A 25243-nucleotide genomic window follows, 5' to 3' on the forward strand; every position below is an offset into this window, starting at 1 on the left:
TTTGTGAAGTTACCAGTCAATGTAATTAATTTGGTATTATTATTATTTTTCTCATTAATTTATCCATATCTTCAATTGGTCCTTCTAGATCCAAGAGACTGTCCTCTTCCTCTATACATTATTTTAGATCTTTCTGTCTTCCTGTGGTCTCTCCCCCCTTTTCTTTTCCTTCCTTCAGGATGAATCCCTCGCTTTCTTTCTGTCGTTTGAGTTCACTCTCTTCATTTTTGAGCGCGACATCTCCTGAAACAGTAACAGTGAGAGTTTTTCCCCCGGATCATGTGACCCAGTGCGTCCAATCCCGTGCCCCACCTCGTGAGTGGTTCCTCCCATTTCCAGGTGCTTCCGTGTGCGCTCTCACCTCCAAAGTCTCTCTGCTTCTCTCCCCTTTATTCCTCCTCTTCCTTATTTATTTAAAAATTTTTGATACGTATTTCTAATATCTCATGTCTTCATCGCAAGCAGCTGCCGGTTCACTGAACCCCCCCTCCCCCCCACCTCCAAACTCTTCGCCTTCTTTCCCTTTGTCCATCCTCTCTTCCTTTGTTACATTCCTTTCCTGTCCCCCCTGCCGTACTCATCCGTCTGTTGCCCCTCGCTTCTCACCCACATGTCTGTGGCCTTCCTCCCTGCTTTGCCACGAAGTGGGCGGCTTCCAGGGCTGGGGTGGGCGGGGTCTGGCAAGTGACTACAGCACCTGCTCCTGAGGGGTATGCTCCGCCCCCAGTGGGTGTGCACAGCTCCAGTATGGGTCACCTGAGGCAATTCTGACCATTCTAACTCAGTGCTTGATTTGGGGTGCCTGCCCAGAGAGGGCGTGTCTTATTCAAAGAGGGTGTGTCCTACTCAGAGAAGGTGTGTCCTTTCCAGAGAGGGCGTGTCCTACTCAGAGAAGGTGTGTCCTTTCCAGAGAGGGCGTGTCCTATCCAGAGAAGGTGTGTCCTTTCCAGAGAGGGTGTGTCCTATCCAGAGAAGGTGTCCTTTCCAGAGAGGGCGTGTCCTACTCAGAGAAGGTGTGTCCTTTCCAGAGAGGGCGTGTCCTACTCAGAGAAGGTGTGTCCTTTCCAGAGAGGGCGTGTCCTATCCAGAGAAGGTGTGTCCTTTCCAGAGAGGGCGTGTCCTACTCAGAGAAGTTGTGTCCTATCCAGAGAAGTTGTGTCCTTTCCAGAGAGGGCGTGTCATATCCAGAGAAGGTGTGTCCTTTCCAGAGAGGGCGTGTCCTACTCAGAGAAGGTGTGTCCTTTCCAGAGAGGGCGTGTCCTACTCAGAGAAGGTGTATCCTTTCCAGAGAGGGTGTGTCCTACTCAGAGAAGGTGTGTCCTTTCCAGAGAGGGCGTGTCCTACTCAGAGAAGGTGTGTCCTTTCCAGAGAGGGCGTGTCCTACTCAGAGAAGGTGTGTCCTTTCCAGAGAGGGCGTGTCCTACTCAGAGAAGGTGTATCCTTTCCAGAGAGGGTGTGTCCTACTCAGAGAAGGTGTGTCCTTTCCAGAGAGGGCGTGTCCTACTCAGAGAAGGTGTATCCTTTCCAGAGAGGGTGTGTCCTACTCAGAAAAGGTGTGTCCTTTCCAGAGAGGGCGTGTCCTATCCAGGAAGGGAGTGGCTCTAGCCCTGTCGACCCTAGCCCTGCCAATCACGCTCACAGCCATGCCACCCACCTCCTGGGCTATATTAATGTATGCATATCACACTGGCCCAATGTGCTCGCTCCCCTAACAGAAAGCAGCCCCCACGCCTCCTCGCTTTCTGGGCCTATTCATATGGCACGCAGGCATCTCTTTGAAACGCCATCTTCTGTCTCACTCCCCATCCTCTTTACAGCTATTATATCCTCTGTCTGCTCATTCCCAAACGATAACACAGCTTCATGTCGGCCCTGTCTTTGATAACTCACGCTGATTGATTGCTCGATTGTTAGGTTGATTCCTTAACGGATCGACAGATAGATTTTCCTTCCCCCCCCCCCCCCCCTCGCTTTCCGTTGACACGCTTCTTGCTGTTGTGCTCAGGAACTGGCCTCTGATTGACAGACATTTTGACAGCCAGTGACAGATGAGAGGAGAGAAGCTGACAGGCGGTATGCAGCACCGATTCCCGATCGGTGCTCAGACAACAAGAGGTCGACCAATGAGATGCCGGCAGTTTAGAGCTCAGCCAATGAGAGCCTGGTATTACTCAGCGATCAGGATTTCTGACTGGAGCCATTGGCCGTAAATTCAGCCGGCTGTTTCTGGTACCACTTTATAAACAGATGCTTCAGTACCCATAATCCTGTATTGGTCTGCTGTGTTCCCAACAAGGATACCTGTCACCAGCGTCCCAGGACATCAGCAGCATCTTCATCCTGGTGACCAGGTGGTCACTATGCGGTCAGCAGCATTGTAATGCAGTGCTCTAAGGCCCGTTACTGAGCCATCATTGCCCTCGCACCGTCCTGTTCAGAAAGCTGGCTTCTCCTTAAACAGCTGCTTCTTCGGCAGATCATAGCTAGCGTGTCTGTCGGGCCGGCGTGCCGGTTATAACCCTAATTTAGTCCTCACAGTCTTGACAGAAACAACAGATGGAAAAAGCGACATCCTGCATTTCTCCAGCGTGTGTGTGTGTGTGTCTGTGCATGTTTTGTTTGTTTGTGTGTTTGTGCTCGAATCATATTGCTATGGTTTCAGGCGGCGGAGGGGGGTGGGGGAGGGAGTTCAGATGTCACACTCTGTGGTCGTGCTTTGGCTCGAGCTCTCTGAGAGTGGCAGCGCAATACCTCTGTCTGTCCCTGTCACTGAAATCTGTCCCTCGCAAACCCGTTTTACAGGACGGAGACTCCTTTGTGTGCCCCCTTTTCTCCCCCATCTTTTAATTAAATGTCCTCTCTCCTATAGATGCGAATTCACACATGCATAATTGTTTTCCATTAGGTCTTCATCGTAACAGCAGACTATGCTCTATGGCACCCCTTTCAGGTCAGAATGTGTACTGAATTTAATTACCGCTGCAGGATCGATCTCCGCGCCTAAGGTGTGTTTGAAATCCTTGAATCTGCAGCGGGGGGGGGGGGGGGGGGGGCGGCAGCAGAATCAGCAGGCGGTTTTTGTTTCGGAATAGGGCTGTGGAAAATCAACGCTGGCACGGCAATGCATGGGGCCCCCATGTGACAAAGGTGCAAGATAAATATGTTCCTGTCAGAGTCCCCTAAACCCCCGCTCCGAGCTCGGGGGGGTCCTCTGTTCCTCCTGCTATCAAGCCCAGCATGAGTCTCGTTTAATGAGCAGGCAAATGTGAACTAGCGAGGACTCCCCTCCGCCCGCCCCTTCCCGCCTATCTGAACTGCATCGGCGGCGCCGCAAGCAGCTGGGGTCCCTTGGATGAGTGGCAAGGTGAAAGAGTCACCGTGGTAACGGGGGGAGGGGGGGGGGGGGTCAGGAAGGGACCTAATGCTGTTTAAATATTAAAAAAAGGAAACAAGAGCATCACATACCTCATTTACAAGAAATTGTAACTGTGACTGCTGTAAACCCTCAGTTATAGAAAAGCCTCCCCCCCACCCACCATTTTCCAAAGGCCAACCCAGCACAATAAAATTCAGGCCCCCGGCATTCAACATGGTCTGTCCCAGGGCTCGGGCATCCGGCGTGTTCGGACAAAGCAGCCATGCTCAGACAGAGATCGGAAACGCAAACTGGCGATTCCACGCCAGATAATGAAGCTTCTGGAAAGCCTCCAGGTCTACGTCCTCTTCTCCGCGTCGTCCGCGGCAGCAGTCACACGGAGAGCGGAATGGTGCACACCCACACCCAAGAGGGGGGGCTCCCGGTGAAGGGAACTGCAGCGTAGTGAGTGGCAGGCATGCGGGGTGAGCCCCCCAGGCCCTGCACAGCTGCCTTCACCTATACTTATTTTGAATGGAACCTGGAATTTTTTTTTTACCCCCAGCACACAACTTGGAAAACAGGGCTTCTGTTGAAGGTTGTTCCTAAGCGATGGCGATTTCCTGCTTCTCCCCCCCATGGTGGCGCTATGCTCTGTTTTTGTGCCACATCGTGAGTCATAGTCTTGTGTCTCAGGGGGTGGATCCACGTGCGGCAGGTGAATGTTGAAGGTGAGACAGGGTTTACGTACTCCTGCTCGTCACTCTGTTAGTCTGCCCCTGGGACACTTGTTTGTTATTCAGTGTTAAGACAAACACACAACCTCTTCTTATTCTGCTTCTGTGGCCTGACACTAATGGACAGGGACACCCCTGTCACCTATGTCTGAGTGGCACGGATTTCAGTTTGTCTGGGCACTCCCTCTGCTCACTCTCAGAGTGCTCATCCAAGTAAACATGAGTGTTGACTTGGACTGATGGACAGTGACACTGATGTCCTGCAAGTGACATTGAGTATCTATGTTCCTTACAGGGAGTCAGTGAGCAGGACGTGTCTGTGTTCCTTACAGGGAGTCGGTGAGCAGGACGTGTCTGTGTTCCTAACAGGGAGTCGGTGAGCAGGACGTGTCTGTGTTCCTTACAGGGAGTCAGTGAGCAGGACGTGTGTCTGTGTTCCTTACAGGGAGTCAGTGAGCAGGACGTGTCTGTGTTCCTTACAGGGAGTCGGTGAGCAGGACGTGTGTCTGTGTTCCTTACATGGAGTCAGTGAGCAGGACGTGTCTGTGTTCCTTACAGGGAGTCGGTGAGCAGGACGTGTGTCTGTGTTCCTTACAGGGAGTCAGTGAGCAGGACGTGTCTGTGTTCCTAACAGGGAGTCGGTGAGCAGGACGTGTCTGTGTTCCTAACAGGGAGTCAGTGAGCAGGACGTGTCTGTGTTCCTAACAGGGAGTCGGTGAGCAGGACGTGTGTCTGTGTTCCTAACAGGGAGTCGGTGAGCAGGACATGTCTGTGTTCCTAACAGGGAGTCGGTGAGCAGGACGTGTGTCTGTGTTCCTTACAGGGAGTCAGTGAGCGGGACGTGTGTTTGTGTTCCTTACAGAGAGTCAGTGAGCAGGACGTGTCTGTGTTCCTTACAGGGAGTCAGTGAGCAGGACGTGTCTGTGTTCTTAACAGGGAGTCAGTGAGCAGGACGTGTCTGTGTTCCTTACAGGGAGTCAGTGAGCAGGACGTGTCTGTGTTCCTTACAGGGAGTCAGTGAGCAGGAAGTGTCTGTGTTCCTAACAGGGAGTCGGTGAGCGGGACGTGTCTGTGTTCCTAACAGGGAGTCAGTGAGCGGGACGTGTCTGTGTTCCTAACAGGGAGTCAGTGAGCGGGACGTGTCTGTGTTCCTTACAGGGAGTCAGTGAGCAGGACGTGTCTGTGTTCCTTACAGGGAGTCAGTGAGCAGGACGTGTCTGTGTTCCTAACAGGGAGTCGGTGAGCAGGACGTGTCTGTGTTCCTAACAGGGAGTCGGTGAGCAGGACATGTCTGTGTTCCTAACAGGGAGTCGGTGAGCAGGACGTGTGTCTGTGTTCCTTACAGGGAGTCAGTGAGCGGGACGTGTGTTTGTGTTCCTTACAGAGAGTCAGTGAGCAGGACGTGTCTGTGTTCCTTACAGGGAGTCAGTGAGCAGGACGTGTCTGTGTTCTTAACAGGGAGTCAGTGAGCAGGACGTGTCTGTGTTCCTTACAGGGAGTCAGTGAGCAGGACGTGTCTGTGTTCCTTACAGGGAGTCAGTGAGCAGGAAGTGTCTGTGTTCCTAACAGGGAGTCGGTGAGCGGGACGTGTCTGTGTTCCTAACAGGGAGTCAGTGAGCGGGACGTGTCTGTGTTCCTAACAGGGAGTCGGTGAGCGGGACGTGTCTGTGTTCCTAACAGGGAGTCAGTGAGCGGGACGTGTCTGTGTTCCTAACAGGGAGTCAGTGAGCTGGACGTGTCTGTGTTCCTAACAGGGAGTCAGTGAGCTGGACGTGTCTGTGTTCCTAACAGGGAGTCAGTGAGCGGGACGTGTCTGTGTTCCTTACAGAGAGTCAGTGAGCAGGACGTGTTTGTGTTCCTAACAGGGAGTCGGTGAGCTGGACGTGTTTGTGTTCCTAACAGGGAGTCGGTGAGCGGGGTGTCTGGCTTTTGTTTTTCTGAAATATCCCTAGTAAACCCAACCCTGTCCCTTAATGATGTTGATGAGCTGATGGCTTTTTTCCATAGGAGACATTTCCTGATCCCTGATGGTTTCTGTTTAGGCATAAACACACAGAGCAGGTAATCCTTTTGTTTTCGCCTGTCAGTTTTCTTAGGAATACACGTGGGGTGATCCCCATCATATATACACTTCTTATTTGTGTATGTATGCCTTTATGCGTGTATGATCTGTGTGTGTGTGTGTGTGTGACACAAACACCCTTTCCTCCTCCTGTTCTGACACAGCTGGCCCAGGCAGACACTTCTAACACTGTCCTTGTCTATTATCTAAATAAATATTTAAAGCAGACCCCACTATAGATGAGTGTAGCTGGAGAAGAGCGACTCGGCGTGTCCCGAAATAGAAAGCAAGGCAGCGCTGAATTAGGGCAGCCTTAGAGGTGAACCTGGAGACAGTATTTGGGCAACAGCAGTTTGATCCCCCCCCTCCCCCCAATCCGGAGAGCCCGGCTCTCCCTCTCCGCACTAAACAAGCTTTAACACATGGTCAGTCGTTCTGCTCCTGTGGTTTTCCAGCCTGCTGGTTTATCTCACGCTCCTCTGTTGCTCTCTCCCCCCATCCTCTTTTCCCCCCACCCAATCTCTCCCAATTTCCCACCTCCATCTACCCTCCATTCCTCTTCCATTCCTCCCTTCCCTCTTCTCTCTCCTCCCTCTCTCCCTCCTGTGCTTCGCCTTCTTTTCCCTCCATCTACTTTGTTTCTTCCCCTCCTCTTTCTCCTTTTCCTTCCTCGTTCCCTTGTTCCTCCTCTCCCCTCCCGGATTCCCTTTCTTAACCCCGCTCCTCCTCCCTCTCTCGACCCCTCGCTCCTCCCTCCCTCCCTCCCTCCCTCCCTCCAACTCTCCCTCCAGTCTTCGTTTGTCCGGGGACTCTCCTGAGGGTCCAGCCGGCCAGCTCACTGCAGGAGGCAGAGCACCAGGCGGGGGCATGGTGCAAAGACCCCCTGCAGTCGGGGGACAGGCTCTACGTCATGCCCTGGACACCTTACCGCACAGACATGCTGTACGAATATATGTCCTGGGAAGACTTCCGACAGAACCGTGCCACGACCACTTACAAGTGAGCGCCCCCTATTGCTTAAAGGAGAAATGAAAGAGTCAGAATATATATATATATATCTTTATTGACTGATTTTATATTGTAATAAGAATGGGAATTATGATTGCCGATCTCATTCCTGAATTGATGTCTCTGAGAACATGTGACCCCCCCCCCCACAGGCTGCCAAATCGCGTGGATGGGACGGGCTTCGTGGTGTACGACGGAGCCGTGTTCTACAACAAGGAGCGCACGCGCAACATCGTCAAGTACGACCTGCGCACGCGCATCAAGAGCGGCGAGGCCATCATCGCCAATGCCAACTACCATGACACGTCACCGTACCGCTGGGGCGGCAAGTCTGACATCGACCTGGCCGTGGACGAGAACGGCCTGTGGGTCATCTATGCCACAGAGGCCAACAACGGGCGCTTGGTGGTCAGCCAGGTGAGGAGGCGTACCGAACCTCGGACCCCCTGTGGCATTATGGGAAATTTGATTATTCAACCGTCATGACCCCTCCCCGCAGGTAAACCCATACACCCTGCGCTTTGAGGGCACCTGGGAGACAAGCTTTGACAAGCGGCTGGCGTCCAATGCCTTCATGGCGTGCGGGGTGCTGTACGCTGTGCGTTCCGTCTACCAGGACGACGACAGCGAGGCGGGTGGAGACCTGGTGCTGTATGCCTACAACACCAACCGCGGGCGCGAGGAGCCTGTGCACATCCCCTTCCCCAACCCCTACCAGTACGTCTCCTCCATCGACTACAACCCTCGCGACAACCAGCTCTACGTGTGGAACAACTACAACGTGCTGAGATACCCACTGGAGTTCGGCCCTCCCGACCCCACCAATGGTACGTTCCTGTGTGCCTTTCTAGAACCATCCAACTAGTCCACAGTCTGGCCCATCATTGCTGCAGCAAAACGAGTCACCATTAACAAAACAAAACAAAACAAAACAAAAAAACATTTAAAATAACAATGAGGAGGAAATAGGTAATATATAAATATCTAAAAATGTATATATGAAACATCGATTTGTTGTTTATCGCCATTTAGCAGCTGGTACGAGTAAGAGAGTGAGAGCGCTGTTTTAAAAGGGTCCTTCATCGATCTCGCAGCTGGTATTTGTGTAGCGGAGATCAGCAGCGACGTGTAAACATTCTCAGCGGGGACTGACTCCAGGCTGCTTCGCGGCTTGATCACGCGTCGTGTTGAGTTGGGGTCGTCGGACAGAGGGAGACCGCGGGCTCGAGGCCATCCTCCGCCCTTGGGGGTGCGAATCCCACCAGTCACTGGGATCTCCGGGCCAGCGGGAGGCCGGGAACATCAAGAGCAAAACGCAACTGACTGGAGCGCGGAAATAATTACTCTCATCGAAACGTGAAGACAAATCAAACTTTTCGGGAGGAAATGAAGTGTTTAGTGCTAGCTCATTAACTCGTAAACTCCAGAAAGATTAAAATCAACCACTTAGCGACAACATTCCGGCGAGGCTTGGAAATTCTGACAGTGTCGGAAGGGAGGGGCAAAAGGAGCTCGCAGAGACCGCGCGGATTCCAGGGGAACGTGCTGTCACACGACACAAAGGGAGCGTGCAAAGTCCACACATGCAAAGCGGAGGTGGGATTCGAACCAACGCCACTCCATGCGGTGTGACCACAGTGCTGCCCCTTTAATGATAATAAAAGGGGTCTACAGTCTGTTAGCCTGATAACACAACACGTCTGTTTATTACCAGTGTCTAAACAAACGGTACACTTTGCAAGCCAAACTACTTTGTCATTTCCTATCAAGATCTTTTTATATAATATACAAACCATTTAAATTATGCTCCTTCATGTACGAAGTCACTACTGTATGGGGCTGCGATCACTGCATTTTAGACCCATTATTAAAAATGCTAAATTAGCAGCACTGCAAAGTTTAAACGTCCCATGATCACAAACACAGCTAATGTGCTGCTGTGTAATCAAGCCAGGACATTTAAAACTGAAGATATATTATGCACTTATACTAGTAAATACTATCTATTACTTATATTATATATACAGTATATATATATATACACTACATGACATTATGTGATCCAACTCGTTTTCAGGATTATATGAATTTCTGTGATCCTTCAGCAAGCTCCAAAATTATTCCCATTTAATTGGTGACACCCAGTAAACAAAACTGAGAATATCAAATGCACAAATGGAATATTATGGTTCGAATTACAGGGGAGCTCGGCCCCCCTGAGAAGGACACAAGCTCCCCTGAGACCTTTTGGGGGGGGGGGGGGGGCTCTAAAAATGTGTCCACTTTTTTGTTATAGCTTATATTTTATGTTCCGTACATTAAGGTTCATGGAATAATAGTATTAATATGTCAATGTTGTGTGTTTATTCTATGCGTGATTCTTATGTTATTATTGTGTCTGTATCATATGTTACTGACGGTATTAACGGCCTGCAGTAATAGCAGAATGTTTTCCGCAGTAACCCTCTTACTGACCACGCTGCCCCACACCTATATGTATGCAGGCATGTGACCTGGGGGGTCGTGGTACACGCTGAAAAATAGGGCGTCCCCCAAAAGCCACTGTGTAATTCGAACCCTGGGTAATATTAATTAAAGATATTTCATTATTGTACTGATCAGTATATCCACTTTATCTGGATGCTTTCAGAAGTTCACGTCCTGCTGTGCTGACTGTTAATCTTCTAGTTTACTGCCGGTTAACCGGACATTCTTCTGTGGTTTCCCTAGACCCCCTCACCACGACCCAGACGATCAGTACCACTGTGTCGCCCTTCAAGCCCACCATCGCCCACAGCTCCGGGCCCTCCACGCCCCGCCCCCTGCCCCCCACCTCGCACCCCATTGGGGCCATCAACAAGGCCCCCGACCTGCGGCCCATCACTGCCACCGTGCCCGTCACCGGCCGGCCACCTCGCCTGCCGCGGCCCCCCCAGGGCCCTGAGCCACATACCTGTGAGGCCCGCGTGGCCCGCGGGGTCCAGTGGCCCCCCACGCAGAAGGGGGAGATGGTGGAACGGCCCTGTCCGAAGGGGTCTCTGGGTAAGGGGCTGCTCCTGGCATGTCTGCATACAGCCCTTATTACTGCGGCAGTCAGCCATGCGGTTCTCTCTAAGCGCCACATGGGGGCATAAGACCTGATTTTCAGAGTGACAGAAACCTGGTTTTGAAAGCACTTCACGCCCCCCCCCCCCAAAGTTCCTACCAAGCCCCCCCCACCGCCCCTTGAAGTGCAGCCAGGGCTCCGTTAGCTGCTGCCTTAATTGGCACCCGTTGGCATCAGCACCAGGCTCGTGACAACGCAGGTGAAGGGGGACGACGACGCAGGAGCAGTGCCAGTAAAACACCACGGCTTCCGCTCTGATTCACCAGCTCAAACCCCCCCCCCCCCATCGTCCTCTGCCCATCCTCTTCCTCTCTCTCTCTGTCTAACTTCTCCTTCCTCTCTCCCCACTTTTCTCCCAGCACCCCCTCTCTCCATCTTCCCCCGCTCCCTCCCTCTTTCGCTCGCTCTGTTGGAAGCCTCCCGTCTGTTTTTATTTGTGCGCTTGGAGCCGCACGCCGGCTCAGGTCCGTCAGATCCCGGGCCTGTGTCCTCTCTCTGAACTCACCTGCGTAAACGCAGAACTTTCCGGAGGATACGGTGTGGTGGGAGGGGCCTCCCTCGGGTGCTCTCTCTGTGTCACGCCGCTGCGTGATTAGGTTGTTATTTGGCCGTGGTGCCTGCTCTCATTTTTCCTGATTTTTTTTCAGCCAGCCTGCATTCTCTCTTCCTCCCCTCCAACAAAACTCTCCACGGCTCCCTGCTCTCCGCCTGAACCAGCTCCTTCATCCCTCTCTCTGCATCCAGGCATCGCCTCCTTCCAGTGCTTGGTCTCCCCGGCAATGTGGAGCCCCCGAGGCCCGGATCTCAGCAACTGCACCTCGCCCTGGGTCAGCCAGGTGGCCCAGAAGGTACCAGCCAGACGTGCATCCGGCCCTGCCCAGGGTCTCCAGCCCATTGCGGTCATCTTCTGCGTCACTAAAATCCTCTGCTGCCAAGAATTATATATATAGTATCTCACCTCCCTCTTTTGTAAATGACCAATTGAATGTGACATGTGGGAGTGGCTTAGAAACAAACCTCACCCCCTTCATATTGCTAAGCCTATCAGCTTTTGGGGGATGCATGTAAATGTTTTTAATTGGTGGTATGGGCCGGATCTACCATTTTAGAGACCCAAACGTGGAGGGGGGGGTCCCCTTTGTACACTTTGCCAGGCCCCCTTCTGTCATTCGGGCCCTAGGCAGCCTAGATCCAGCTCTGAAGGTGACATCTGTGGTCCCCGCAGATCAAGAGCGGGGAAAACGCGGCGAACATCGCGGGCGAGCTGGTGAACCACACACGAGGGCGCATCCACGCCGGCGACGTCAGCTCGTCCGTGCGCCTCATGGAGCAGCTGCTGGACATCCTGGATGCCCAGCTTCAGGCGCTGCGGCCCGGCAACAAGGAGTCGGCCGCACGCAACTACAACAAGGTGCGACAGCCGCCCACGCGAGCACCTGCGAACGCTCGCAATTCTCCAAGAGACACACCGACTCCTACGAGCCACTGCGACGCACTCGTCCTCCCTGCCACTCATCCTGCTTTTTTCCTTCCAGCTGCAGAAGAGAGAGAGAACTTGCCGGGCCTACATCCAGGTACCCTCTCCACCCCATCAGCTCTCCTGCAGCGTCCCACTTCCGGCTCCTAACGACACATACGCCAGCATGTTAATTGTGTAATCTCAGTGTTTAGCAGTTCTTATCAAAAATAATTGCAGAAAACGTGCCTTTAATGAGATGACTAATTAGTATCCAATTAGCAACCGGTAAGATAACTCAAACCCCTTACTTTAGGATAGAGGGCGCCATTCCCCCTTTGCCGACTTAGTAACGCACAATTAGCCATAAATAACTTGCGCGGGATTTATACTGCAGAAATCTCATTAGCTACATATAATGACAAGTGGCTGGGATGGTCTCAAGAGAGCCTGTGGGGAAAAAGCTCCGAATTATGTCGGATGAATTGGAGGGGGGGGGCAATTGGTGTTTTCTGTGCCTGTGTAAATTCCATAATCGAAGGTGTAATTACACCCAGAAATCACCGGTATCTGCATTTTAACTATTATTGATCTGCGCTCTGACTGACGGGAGAGGACGATAACACTTTGCCAGCGGTTTTTTTTTTTTTTTGTATTGAAATGTTACGCTTTGAGTTTTTTTTTTTTCCCACGCAACATTGGGCCATGTGACATCTCGGCACGTTGTGAGGAAAACCTGTACGTGACCTGGAATCTGCTGAACACCGCAGGTTTTGAAGTGGGAGCCTGTTATTGCGGGTAGCATTGAGGAAACTAGAGGAAACAAAAATAGCTGCTTTCTGGATAGCTGTACCCTGATTGGCTGACTATCATACATGCCCGTTTTTGATTGGATGAAATCGTTATGCAGCTAGACTCATCACTTGAGGAACTAAAACTGGTTTTTATTGAATTTTTTGTTAATTTTAATTCACTTAATATCTCGCTCTCCTTTTATTTTACATTTTCTCTATGAAATATTAATGCCTTTAATACTCCGCAGAGGGTGAAAATGCAGTCCTGGCATCTATCAGCTTAGGCCTGACAAAATGTCACTAAGAAACACACACTTCCTTATTCTGGACATGACAGTCCCAGAGCCCTGAACTGAGCCACATTTAAGCCTCCACCGAGCAGACCAGCGGAGGGGAACTGGCTCGTCACCGTGGTGATTTACCTAGTTAGCACAAAGTGTGAGTAAATCACAGCGTAACTCCAAAGCGCCATCTACAGGTGGCGATGGGTAATTAAAGAATGTGGAATTCTCTGTGGGTGAAAAACGAAGGGGCTGCATTGCTCGCACAATGCTTAATTCGCCTGGATGTCCGCCTGTCCCTCCAAGTCATGACATCTCTCATGACTTTTAGCTTTCACATCACTTCATTGTGTGTGGGTCAGAGTTGGGGTGTATAGTGACCCCACGCTCTCTTTCTCTGGTTTCTCCCCTCTTCCACGCTCTCTCTCTCTCTCTCTCTTCAGGCTGTAGTTCAGACAGTGGACAACCTGCTCCGGTCCGAGGCGTTGGAGTCATGGCAGGACATGAACAGCACGGAGCAGGCGCACTCGGCCACCATGCTGCTGGACGTTATGGAGAAGGGCGCCTTCCTGCTGGCCAACAACCTGTATGACGGGCGTTTCTCGGACCGCGGCGCCAACATCGGTGAGGCTCTGTGTGTGTGTGCGTGGTTCCAGTGTGACTTCCAGTATCTAAGAACATAAACCAAAACCCTTGCGCGTGTGTCCCAGAGTTGGAAGTGTACGTGCTGAACACGGAGATGGATTTCCAGGACCTGTCCTTCCCCAAGTCCCATGCCAGCGACAGCAGCATACAGCTCTCCGCCTCCACGATCAAGCAGTACAGCCGCAACGGTCAGTGGCGTCTCGCTCGGCCGCATGGTGAGGACGGCCTGCTCTCTCGTTGGCCGCGATCCATAAGCCCAGGCATCCTGGCATCTGCTTTCTGTCGAGAGTTTTCCATGTCCCCTAAAAAATAAAGTCAGCTTTTGATGTAAATGAGTGCACAGGAGTTCACAGTGAATTCATTTTTGAGAAAGATTAAAAATTAGTGGACAATAATTTAGCAATGAACTGAATTTGAAAAAAAAAACATAAAATATTGTCACGACGTATTAGGAATCAACAGCAAATGGCTCTTATTTCGTTGAACCCCATTACTGTGCCTTTTTAGAATTTGTGTTCTAGATGTGTCCATCACAGTCAACGCTTGGCATTTTCCTACAGTTCCCAGTGAGAATTTCACTCTAACCTTGATTGTCCTTTTCATAGCACCAAAGGCTCTTGGGAATCAAATGATTAAAGCATGATTTGAGCATTAAAACTGGAAAAGGGCAACGGGATGCATCTTTTAAATATAAATATCATGACAAAAGGATATTGTTCTAGCGCGGCGAACTCAACCATACGGAAGATTATCAGGAAGACATGACACTCTGATCAGAAAATCTGATCTCGAGAACGCAAATTGCTCTTGTTCAAAGACCTAGCCGGTACAGATATCACCCGCTGATACGACGGGTGAAGCTTTTCCAGTAGCGGAGACCAAGTTCACTGCTCACAGGGCGTGTAATACAATTTCCCTTGGACACATCAGAAATTGCTCAGTGATGAACAAAATTAACTTGACATTCTTCATGTTAAATTTGCTGGGTAGGCGTTTAATGCTAAACCTTTTTCACATTCACAAGGTTGTGATGACTACTCCTGATCACTCCATCTCATCATGTTTTCACATATCTGTCTCGTCTTTTATTTCTTCTCATTTTTTCTTCCTTATGTAGTAAGGCGGAGATGGTGATGGTGCAAAAATGTGCTCATTAAAAACTATTTTGGGGATAACGTCTCTCTCTGTGGGTTCCCTATTGGCCAGCAGGGCAGGTGAAGGTGGTCTTCATGCTTTACAAGAACCTGGGGTCCTTCCTCTCCACGGAAAATGCCACCGTCAAAATGGAGGTGGAGCCGGGGTCTGGTGGACGGAGCCTGGTCGTCAATTCGCACGTCATCGCCGCATCCATCAACAAGGAGTCGAGCCGGGTGTTCCTGACCGAGCCTGTGGTGTACACCATGAGGCACCTGCAGGTGGGCTTGCTGTTCAGATGCATGGGCTGAGATACATAAACACACAGTATTCATCTTTATGGGGACTCTCCGTTCAGATCTATGGGCATAATCCTATTCCCAACTAAACCTCAACCCCTAACCAGCCCCAATCTTAACCGTAAGTAACCAAACAAAAGTCTTTTGTTTAGAAAACTGTTATTGCATTTCTTTTAAATAAATTAGATGTTATCCTTGTGGGGACCAAAAAATGTCCCCACGAGGTAATAAGTTACAAGTTTTTTTTTTTTTTTTTTATCAGTGCAGAGAAATCTGGTCCCCACTATGTAATTACAGAAATTCATTCTCTGACGCCCAGGCGTCACTGTTTTTAGGCTGTCAGTCACTACGTTAAACTCTTTTCAGCACAGCTCATAAATTTAAGTTACGGAAAAGCAGGATCCACGGTGTCTATTTCTCACGATTTATCTGCGAAAACATTGTCAAAAAGGTACTCTCCCACGTCCTAAGGCATGCGCCACCTTTTTTTTTTAAATTGCGTTTGGTTTAAGATGTTATCATAGGAAGAGACTGCTTATGTCAGTACAAAAGCGAGTAGATGCCTTTAACACGTCCTCTGCAAAAAAAGTGTAAAATTGTAGGACGCCTAAATGTAACTCCGTTTCCCTTGCAAAGCATTATGGGTCTTTCCAAGATAGTTACCAGCGATAATGCCGTCCTAAAAGTGGAAGTTTAATAAGCTTGATAATGCCCATATTTGAACAATATATAAATTTTGGATGAAGGTAGGAGATGTACCTTTATCGGAGACAAACTATGCCGCTGAAATCTCAAAAGAGAACGGATTATACGGACGGAGTAAAATCCCATTATAAAAGAGCGTGTTATCTTCGTAAAACACGCGCATTTAGTTAATCTACGTTTAATTTATGTACATTAGTTTTTAACTGCGCAAGGAAACCACGCGTGCACTACTAACATGAAAATTAGAAGTGTTTACAGTGGGTCCCGCACCTGCACACACGAGGTGCATGTCTGTGATTAAAGTGCGCGTGTGTTTCCGCAGCTGGAGAACCACTTCAGCCCGAATTGCTCTTTCTGGAACTACTCGGAGCGCACCATGACGGGCCAGTGGTCCTCGCAGGGCTGCAAGCTTCTGGACACCAACGGCACGCACACCACCTGCTCCTGCAGCCACCTCACCAACTTCGCCGTGCTCATGGCGCACCGCGAGCCAGCCGTAGGTGCCGCAGGCGCGCGCGCTGTACGCACTGCGAGACGCATAAAAGTACAGCGTGGGGACGCACCATGCATGCAGATGTAACTCTGCCCAACTCTCTCTCTCTCTCAATGCCTACTTAGGTGGGCACTGATACCTACTAAATCACTACTAGTCAAGTCTACTTACTCTGTCCAAGATTCGTACAGGAGGACTGCGGTAGTGAATACTGATTGTTGTATTACGCCAACTCACAATAACACAAACACCAATCAGGATTTATAAAAGAGAATCTTGTATTGTTAATTATGGCTTCAGGTCAATATATATATGCATATGTGTACATTCCTCACGGTGTATTGGGTACTGTCAAAAATAAATAAATAAATAAATAAAATCCCTTAACAGTTCGGAGATAATATGAATTCCAATTCAGATCACAGTTCACTTCAGACCATATAGAACAAGTACAGTATGATATGAGATATCAATGTAAACCATTTATAGGGTAAACACAGAATGGCATGGAATATCAATATAAATTTTTAACAACTAGAACACGTTGGAACCAATAACCCCTAAAGGGGAGTATATCAGTCTTTAAGGTTCTGAGATCTCAGGAAGGAAAAAAATGTGTGGGAAAAGAGTTAAGTAAAAAAAAAACCATTATGGGGAAAATGTTCCGCGTTCTGATTAAAAAAACAAAAGGTGCATTTCACAGTATTCCAATCCTACCACTCCCTCGTTGGGAATCTATCAGTCCATGGAAGTCAGAGGATAGCGTAGCAGGTGCAGTGGAATCCACGATGATGCACAGGCCTCGAGAAGGGGGGGGGGAAACCAGCCTGCACACACGTGTGCAAAGCGATTAGCGACTAGGTTTCAAATCACGAACTTCATCGCTGCTTATGACAAAATATCACATTTCCCAACTATGACTTTTGAACATAAACATAATACAATAATTTACCGTGTCTGTGCACGGGAAAACTTTTAGCATCTCCATCAAGTGTGTCTGTTAGCTTATCTAGCCAACCAACCTAGCTATGGAACTAACAAAGTTAACACAGCATTTCAGTTTAAGCACATAACATCTTAATGACACGAATGTCTCTTTGTTAAAGTATGAATATCAAAACCAACACTCCTAACTCAACTGGTCTGCTTTCCTATGCATTTCGAACAAGATGGCGAAGTAGTTCACCATGATAGTTAATTAATTCACAACTCACCAGGATATCTTCAAATAAAAATCAGAATTTCCAAAGAAATCTGGAGAAAAACCTCGTAGTGTCCGTGTATGGCTGTGTAGTGATGTTCGGTGTGTAATCTAAAGTTAACGTCTCCTCGCTTTTTTTCCCCGAGGTGACTCTAGCATGTGAAAAAAACGGAAAACAAAAAAAAGTCTCTTCTCTCTTGCGAAAGTACTTAGGGAGTGTCTGCAAATAACCCACCACTACTAATGCGTTTAGGGAGTATCCACTATGGGTGAATGAACGAAAAATCAAAGTTTGAGTATAATAGAATAACAATCAATTTGCGATGCAATAATTCCATAGGGGTTACACAGACATGCAGCTGTACCGGACATACAAAAAAGCATTCATACGTGAAACGTGAAACGAAATTCAAACTGGACAGCAGTGTTGCCAGATCCAGCAAAAATCTCCAGCCTAAGGTCTGAGAAGCTGACACTAGCCCAATACAGTGGTACCTCGGTTCTCGAACTTAATCCTTTCCGGACTCCGGATCGAATCCTAAAAAGTTCGAGTTCTGATCGAATTTTTCCCATAAGAAATAATGGAAAACCAATTAATTGGTTCCCAGCCCCCCAAAATTACACCTAAATATGTTTTTTTTTTTTTTAGCATTTAAACACGAAATGAACAGGATAAAACAAGAAGAGCATTTTTTTCTTAATGGCTTCCAAAACGATAAAGATCTTATTCCAACATTACCCCTGTCCTGCCCCGATCGTCTGCTCCTTCTGTGTGCCACGCCCCCTCGTTAACCTCGTGTGGGATCCCCATGTGATCAGCTGTTTCTGGTTGTTGTCATTAGTCCGCGTTTCAGTTTGTTTCCCCAGTCCGGTCATTGTGCGCATTCGGCTTGCTTACAGCGCTGGCTTATCGCAAGGCATTCTGATCCTGACGCAATGCATTACGGTTAGATGCATTGCAACCTCTCACCCGGCTGCACAAACTGGAACCGCCTCCGTGACGACACACTTTTGCCCTTATTGGCTGACGAGTTTAGTTACACGGATGACGTTTGTATCCCAGACAGTTCCGATGCGTAATCTGCTATTTCTCCCGAATATCACGTAAAGCTTTGGAATTGGTTTTCAGTTAATTTACCTGTTAAAATAAAGTTTAAATAAATTACATAAATGCTCTAATAGTACACGTAAGTTAGTGGTTTATTTTTTGTTAGTTACTGTAATGTTGCGCTGCTTTATTTGGTTAATCGTCCAGTCTGTGAAGAAGGCATTCAAGTAAGAATTGCATTGTAGTATGACTCATTTCCTGGCGCGTACAATTTATATTAGGTCAGCGTTCACGGTTCGACTTCTGATATTCAGGTCGAGTTCTAGGTCAAACTGGTTTGTTCGATTTTCAAGAAATTCGAGTTCTAGTGAGTTCGAGAACCGAGGTACCACTGTATTTGAAATCCTAGTATACTGTATCTCAGAGAAATACACCAGTATTTTGCATGGTGATCATATTCAAATGTTCAACATTTTAAAACCACAGTTATACACAATGACGTCATGTAGACTAACGCACTTTGGTCAGCTGGCTGGAGTGAGACTTTCAATTCCAGACTAGTTTGCACACGCATTTATATGTATGTAACAGTTGTATCATCTTGTAAATAGTCTGTAGGGCTTGCAAACTACCCCCAACGCTTCCGATGAACCTAATTTTAGGTTTCTTACGTGAGCGTAAGATTTCTTGCGTGAGCGTGAGAATTTTGCAACCCGGCTTTCCGTGTGCATCTGTCTGAGTTTCAGTGGTTGGCGATTCAGATATTCCTCAGGATTAGGAGTCACTTGCATTTATAATTATTAATTTCATTTTCCCCCTACAGTCCGCTGCCGCGGAACATTATGAAAGCAGCCCAAAAACCGGCAATCCGCGATCTCCTAGTATTTACCCCTAACTGTATTTTCAAAATAGCCCAATTGGCCGGGAAACCCGCCGACCTGGCAACTCTCCTGTACAGTTTACATGGACGCGCATAGCTTCTCCTGCTCGCTCCAGAACACAAATAAATAAAGATGTATGTATTGGTTGAAATATTATGGGTTGCCAATTCACACTTTCATACCTTTTTTGCAAAAAAAAAAAAAAAAAAAAGCTCTTACTTTCTCATGCGCACGAGATACTTTTGCGCGCCCATGAGATCACGCAAGAAATCTTGCAGCAAATCTAATTTTATTCCATTATAAACCTAAAATTAGCTGTATCCAAAGCGTTGGGGAAGTTTGCGGATCCTGTATGTGTGTACAGACTTATCTCGACTTGAATATCTCACTTGAGCCGGCTGACCAAAGTTGGCAATTCTTAATATTGATTCTTTCGATCTTAATGTTTCATTCTGAGGATCGGTTCCATCGTTAAAGTAATACGTTATTTATTGTGATTTATTATTTTTAATGTTAAATTAAAATAATACGATCAACCCCCTCCCCGCTCGGCAAACTTAATTTGCCGGCAGTATCGATTTTAGTATTGGTATCGGTACACCAACCTTAGTATTACTTGGCTCGCAAAGAAAATCAGTGTTTCGACAAACCTGCCGAGCTGAAATGAGACGTGAACGCGCAGACGCGCTCGTGCGCCGGCCCAAGGTCCGCAATGCCCCAGCTGTGTTCGAAATGACCTCTTCTGTGAGCCGAAAAACTGTCGAATAAGCCCACACGTATGACACATGCCGCATTCGTGACTTGGAAGGGATGCGTCAAAAGTTGCTAAATAAAGTATTAGCAAGATGAAATAGTTAGAGTGAGCTGTTTTATGTGCTGCTAATTATTCATATAAAAATGTAAAAACTGACCGGTCACAGATGGATAGATTACAAAGGTAGCAGTTCATCTAGTCTAGTTAGATGTGTGGAGAAATATAGAAAAGTATTTTTAGCAAATTAATTAAATTAGGGGCAAGTATGCAGGTTCCATCCAGAAGAATTTTTAAAGTTGTTTTTTTGTTTTGGCTTTGCTTTGTTCCTATTTCGTTCGGTCTGATCATTTGTGAGACAGAGAGAGTGATACGGAGTCACTCAGAAATCGTTTAGCTGTCATGTTTCGGCTGTTGTCTTCGCAGTGGTTGAATTAGGTGTTGTGATGGTCATTACTGTAATGGGATGATTTCACCGGCGCTCTCTCTGTCCCTGCCAGTACCCTGGCCACATGCACGAGATCATCCTCTTTGTGATCACCTGGGTGGGAATCGTCATCTCCCTGGTGTGCCTGGCCATCTGCATCTCCACCTTCTGTTGCCTGCGAGGCATGCAGACTGACCGCAACACCATCCACAAGAACCTCTGCATCAACCTCTTCATCGCTGAGCTCCTGTTCCTAATCGGCATCGACAAGACGCAGTACCACGTGAGTTTGGCGGTGTCCAGCCCTGCGTGTTACGTATATAACCCTCCCCAGAAGATTGTGGGTTCAAATCCCTTGGCCAGCGTATAGTCACTGTTGGGCTCTTGATAATGGCCCGTAACCCAGCTGTTCTAGCGGTGCTGGGTGACCCTGCTCTCTGACCTCAAGCTTCCTTCACTTCACATCACTTTGGGCAAAAGCGTCTGCCGAAGAAATAGAAATGTAAAAGAAATTTCCCTCACCGAGAGACTATGGAATCCAGACCAAAGTAGCCGAGTGCAGCATAATGCTACACGGCCCAGACCACTTTAAACGAGTGCAGAGATGAAGGTACCAGTTCACAGAGCAGCGTCCAACAATGATGATGTAATTACAGGGATTGCATATCATTTCCTTGCTCCTTTCCTGTTTTGTTGCCCCCCCTCCCCCCGCATGCAGATCGCTTGCCCCATCTTCGCCGGACTCCTGCACTTCTTCTTCCTGGCTGCCTTCTCCTGGATGTGCCTGGAAGGCGTCCAGCTGTACCTGATGCTGGTGGAGGTCTTCGAGGGCGAGTGCTCCCGCAAGAAGTACTACTACCTGTGTGGCTACTGCTTCCCCGCGCTGGTGGTGGGCATCTCAGCGGCCATCGACTACCGCAGCTACGGCACCAAAAAGGCGTGCGTACCCCGCCGCATTCTCCCAGGCGCCCTCCCGCGCATGTGTGACCCTGTGACTGATCACATGACGTCAACCCCAAACAGGTGCTGGCTGCGTGTGGATAACTACTTTATCTGGAGCTTCATTGGGCCGGTCTCTTTCGTTATTGTGGTGAGTCTCTTGATCTATCAGTTATGAGTTTTACCGTGTTTTACTTGAACCAGCTTAAGAGTCCTCATCTTTAGCTACGGCGCCACCTGCTGGTTAATGCCTGGTTTTCCCTCTGGCTCCAGCTGAACCTCATGTTCCTGCTGATCACCCTGCACAAGATGATCCGCAGCTCCTCGGCTCTCAAACCCGACTCCAGTCGCCTTGACAACATCAAGTGAGGCCCGGCGTGCTGTCGGATGCACAGGGGATGCTGGGATACGCGGGGTTAAGGGAGGGGGAAGGATGGGGGGATGAGGATGAATGTGAGTGAGAGAAGGATGTGTAAAGGGCGAGGCGGTGAGGTAGGGGTAGTGAACGGGGAAAACGGACGACTCAGGAAGTGTGTTAGAAGATGACGGTGTCTGCCGACAGGTCCTGGGCTCTGGGTGCCATTGCCTTGCTCTTCCTCCTGGGCCTGACCTGGGCGTTTGGTCTCCTCTTCATCAATGAGAACACGGTCATCATGGCCTACCTCTTCACCACCTTCAACGCCTTCCAGGGCATGTTCATCTTCATCTTCCACTGCGCCCTGCAGAAGAAGGTCACTATCTGTCTGTCTGTGTGTGTGTGTGCATGTGTGTGTGTGTGTGTGTGTGTGTGTGCGCGCACACATGACCTCCTGTGTCTGTCCTCAGGTCCATAAGGAGTACAGTAAGTGTCTCCGCCACTCTTACTGCTGCAGCCGCTCTTCCACCACCAGCTCCCACAGCTCCCTGAAGACCTCAGCGCTGCGAGCCAACAACCGCTACTACACGGGCAACCAGGCGCGGCACGCCTCCGCCAGCAGGCAGGTGAGGGCGCCCCCTGGAGGCGCGCGGGGATGCAGCCCGTCTCCTCTGCTGATAGACACGTTAGCCCGAGCTTGGTTGCAGCTCTCCTCACTTATTTATCTTCCCCGACTGTTTCTGTCTGCGTTTACTTCGCTTCCTGTAACTGTCCACTCTTCATTATTAATGTGGTCGTAAAACAAAATGTTTCATCTATAATGCTTTACAATATATAAATAATAACTGATCACACCTGACATATGCAGTCATGCCTGTCCATAAACACACATTGCCATGTGAGGAATTAGAATGCTCTGTGATGGTTTGCGAGGGCTTTAAGAGGGCTGTTAAGCTGTGACAGACAGGCGTTTGACGTGTGCGATGTGTAACGCCTCCTTGCACGCACTCCCAGGCTTTGTGGCCTCTTTGTGCTCAGCAGGCCGCTCCGGGCCAGCCGTCCTCGTGTGACAGGCCTTTCCGAATGACGAACGGGCTCCATCCGCCTCTTTGTCTCCCCGCGATGGCCCCGGCTGTGCGCCGCCCCTGTGATTGACAAGGGCCCCGTTCGGGCCCCGTGCCTCTCTCTGCCCCCAGAGTCGCATACGCAGGATGTGGAACGACACGGTCCGCAAGCAGACGGAGTCCTCTTTCATGGCGGGGGACATAAACAGCACCCCCACGCTGAACCACGGTGAGTCTGCGTCCCACTGCATGACAAGGATGAGCCAGGGAAGCTTTACGTGAAGCGTCCGACCTCCCGCGTCTGCGAGATACTCGCAATTCTGTCTGTCTCTCCATCTCTGTCCTCCGCTGCCTTTCCCTCGCTCGCGTTCTCTCCCTCCCTCCATCATAAATGTCCCCAAATTCAATGAAAAGGCAGTAATGGAAATGCTCCCGGCTACCACCCTGATCATCATCATCATCATCATCATGATCATCATCATGGTCATCGTCCTCCCTGCCACGATGCCGGTAATTGTTGGGATCTGGGGCTTCATTGCGGCAGACGTAGCTGCGTGTTAAATCACCCAGCGCGTTCTGGACCTCCGTCCCACGTTTTCACTGTTAATGAACTAATTATTGTGTGGGCTAGTAGGAGGCAATTAGCGTAATTGCAGCGAGCGACAGTGGCATGTGATGGGATGAGCTGATAGCCGGTTTCAGGGGATTTAATAAGGGGGCCGGGCCCAGGATGGGGGCGTTAATGAAAATTGAGGGATTTAACAAAGAAAAAAACAGTAGAAAGACAAACAGGCTTGTTGAAAATAAAATCTTTTCTTTTGTTCTTCATTGGCCGAGGGAGAACAGCTGCGGAGAGACGCGCACAAAGCGATTTCACGGTGAAGCAGAATAATTAAATCGGACATTATCTCGGAGAGAAGAGCCGGCGTTATCAATCAAACAGCCTCTCATCTCTTCCAGTTTGCCTCTTCGCATTTTCCATGAACCGTTCTTCCCCCATGATGGGGATCGGCCCGGATTCACTGGCGCGGCGCGAGTCGGTGCCTCTCCCGCTCTCCCTTCGTATGGGGTCCTTTAGATTGCGTGCGATGCCCGCGTGAGATCGTATCTCCTGCTGAAGCCAAGGTGCTCTTGCCGTCTGTTTGAAGCCCTCGCAGGTGCCTGCTTTCTCACCGTCTGCTTCCCCTGTGGCTTCACCGTTTACCCACTAAGCTTTTTGAGCGTGGGTATCGACAAAAACGTAGCTCTGGCCTCCTCACCGAGCGTTTTCCTGGATGAACCTTTCTGAACCTGTGAGATGTTTGTTAACGCTCCCCCTCGACTCGCTTTCCGCTTCCCATCCCTCTCCTCCCCCCGCCTTTCTCCAGCGACCATGGGCAACCACCTCCTGACCAATCCGGTGCTGCAGACTCGCTCTGGCACCTCCCCCTACAACACTCTACTGGCCGAGAGCTTCAACCCGCCCTCGCCCGGCGTCTTCAACTCCACTGGTCAGCCCGCCTGCTCGTCTCTCCGCCTGCCCAATCGTTTGGCTGCGTGTCTCCTGCAGTGTGGGTCACGTTCCGGCGTGCGCGTCTCCATGTGTCACCCGCAGCTGCATACCCCTGATTCGCGACGTTATATGTGTGTGTGTGTGCTTCTCTTAGTAAGGGTGAGTGTGTCTGAGTGTCAGCAGTATGTAGAGGGTAGCATGAGACCCTGGGTCTGTTTTTTGAAGACTAGAACAGCAGCCGTGTCCCCTGCTGGGGGGGGCGAGGTGGGGGGTGGATTTCAGATGCTATTTCTGTTGAATAATTGAAAGAGCTTCGACATAATGCATCAGCACGATGAGCCCAACGCTTCTAAGTGACACATTTTTACAGGAAGCAGGAGGTCGACTTCATTAGAATGTCTAATTGCTCTCGTCACGGGTGATGAATGTTGATTAAAATCGTATTAGGCATTAAAATTTAAATCAGCATACTTTTCATTCCCGGTTTGATGCTCTTTGCTAATCCGTCTATAGTCATTTAAAAAAAAAAAAAAAGCAGGATTTTTTATTTTAGAGGCGCTGTGCCGTCAAGGCTGACAGACGCGTAGGAGACAGCTGTGTTTGTCGAGGGGGCCGATCCATGCCCCCCCGCCGTTTTCTGCACATGTGGTTGTCGGCGACGGGCACGCGTGCATGTACGTGTAACGCCAGCGCGCTATTTTCCGTCATGTGTCGGCGGAGTGTACAGTTTACAGCTGTCGGGACCTCTGAGACTCTGAGGGAGGGAGGGAGTGAGCAAGAGAGGGAGGGAGATGGCGCAGGAAGGTGTCAGACAGACTGTGACAGCCTGAGAGAGAGTGAGAGTGTCAGAGAAGGAGTGAGAGAGAGAGAGCAAGCGACCAGCCTGCCCCATCATTCATGTTTCTTTTCTCCTTTTTTTCACTCCTCTCTGTGGACCAGGGACCTTCCGAGACCCAAGTAAGAGTTTCCGTTTGTTTATTTAACCAAGAATCGCCATATCGGCTGACTGT

General features: G+C 49.5%; 1 protein-coding gene and 2 long non-coding RNA genes across 6 annotated transcripts in view; 2 read left to right on the forward strand and 1 right to left on the reverse strand.

Annotated features, from left to right (window-relative positions):
- Positions 1 to 25243, forward strand: part of LOC111849201 (adhesion G protein-coupled receptor L1-like) — a 70691-nt gene that overhangs the window by 39996 nt on the left and 5452 nt on the right. Inside the window, exons 6-25 of one of the 4 annotated variants that reach the window (XM_072705189.1) lie at positions 6946 to 7153; positions 7315 to 7579; positions 7662 to 7989; positions 9893 to 10204; positions 11013 to 11116; positions 11494 to 11679; positions 11804 to 11842; positions 13243 to 13423; positions 13510 to 13632; positions 14651 to 14859; positions 15905 to 16078; positions 20457 to 20666; positions 21102 to 21322; positions 21407 to 21473; positions 21596 to 21687; positions 21885 to 22053; positions 22148 to 22303; positions 22874 to 22970; positions 24109 to 24291; positions 25173 to 25190. In XM_072705189.1, the coding sequence (XP_072561290.1) occupies positions 6946 to 7153; positions 7315 to 7579; positions 7662 to 7989; positions 9893 to 10204; positions 11013 to 11116; positions 11494 to 11679; positions 11804 to 11842; positions 13243 to 13423; positions 13510 to 13632; positions 14651 to 14859; positions 15905 to 16078; positions 20457 to 20666; positions 21102 to 21322; positions 21407 to 21473; positions 21596 to 21687; positions 21885 to 22053; positions 22148 to 22303; positions 22874 to 22970; positions 24109 to 24291; positions 25173 to 25190 (3342 nt within the window). Of the gene's footprint in view, positions 1 to 6945; positions 7154 to 7314; positions 7580 to 7661; positions 7990 to 9892; positions 10205 to 11012; positions 11117 to 11493; positions 11680 to 11803; positions 11843 to 13242; positions 13424 to 13509; positions 13660 to 14650; positions 14860 to 15904; positions 16079 to 20456; positions 20667 to 21101; positions 21323 to 21406; positions 21474 to 21595; positions 21688 to 21884; positions 22054 to 22147; positions 22304 to 22873; positions 22971 to 24108; positions 24292 to 25172; positions 25191 to 25243 lie in introns of all 4 variants that reach the window. The other 3 variants (XM_072705190.1, XM_072705191.1, XM_072705188.1) reach the window with 3 other exon arrangements.
- Positions 1477 to 4568, forward strand: LOC140581694 (uncharacterized). Its single transcript, XR_011984828.1, has 3 exons — positions 1477 to 2164; positions 2297 to 2365; positions 4388 to 4568. It is a non-coding gene; the product is annotated as an uncharacterized lncRNA (long non-coding RNA).
- Positions 16336 to 18342, reverse strand: LOC140581691 (uncharacterized). Its single transcript, XR_011984825.1, has 2 exons — positions 17290 to 18342; positions 16336 to 16902 (listed from the first exon to the last, which is right to left on the reverse strand). It is a non-coding gene; the product is annotated as an uncharacterized lncRNA (long non-coding RNA).

The sequence above is a fragment of the Paramormyrops kingsleyae genome, chromosome 22 (assembly GCF_048594095.1).
Source record: "Paramormyrops kingsleyae isolate MSU_618 chromosome 22, PKINGS_0.4, whole genome shotgun sequence".
Classification (NCBI taxonomy): Eukaryota; Metazoa; Chordata; class Actinopteri; order Osteoglossiformes; family Mormyridae; genus Paramormyrops; species Paramormyrops kingsleyae.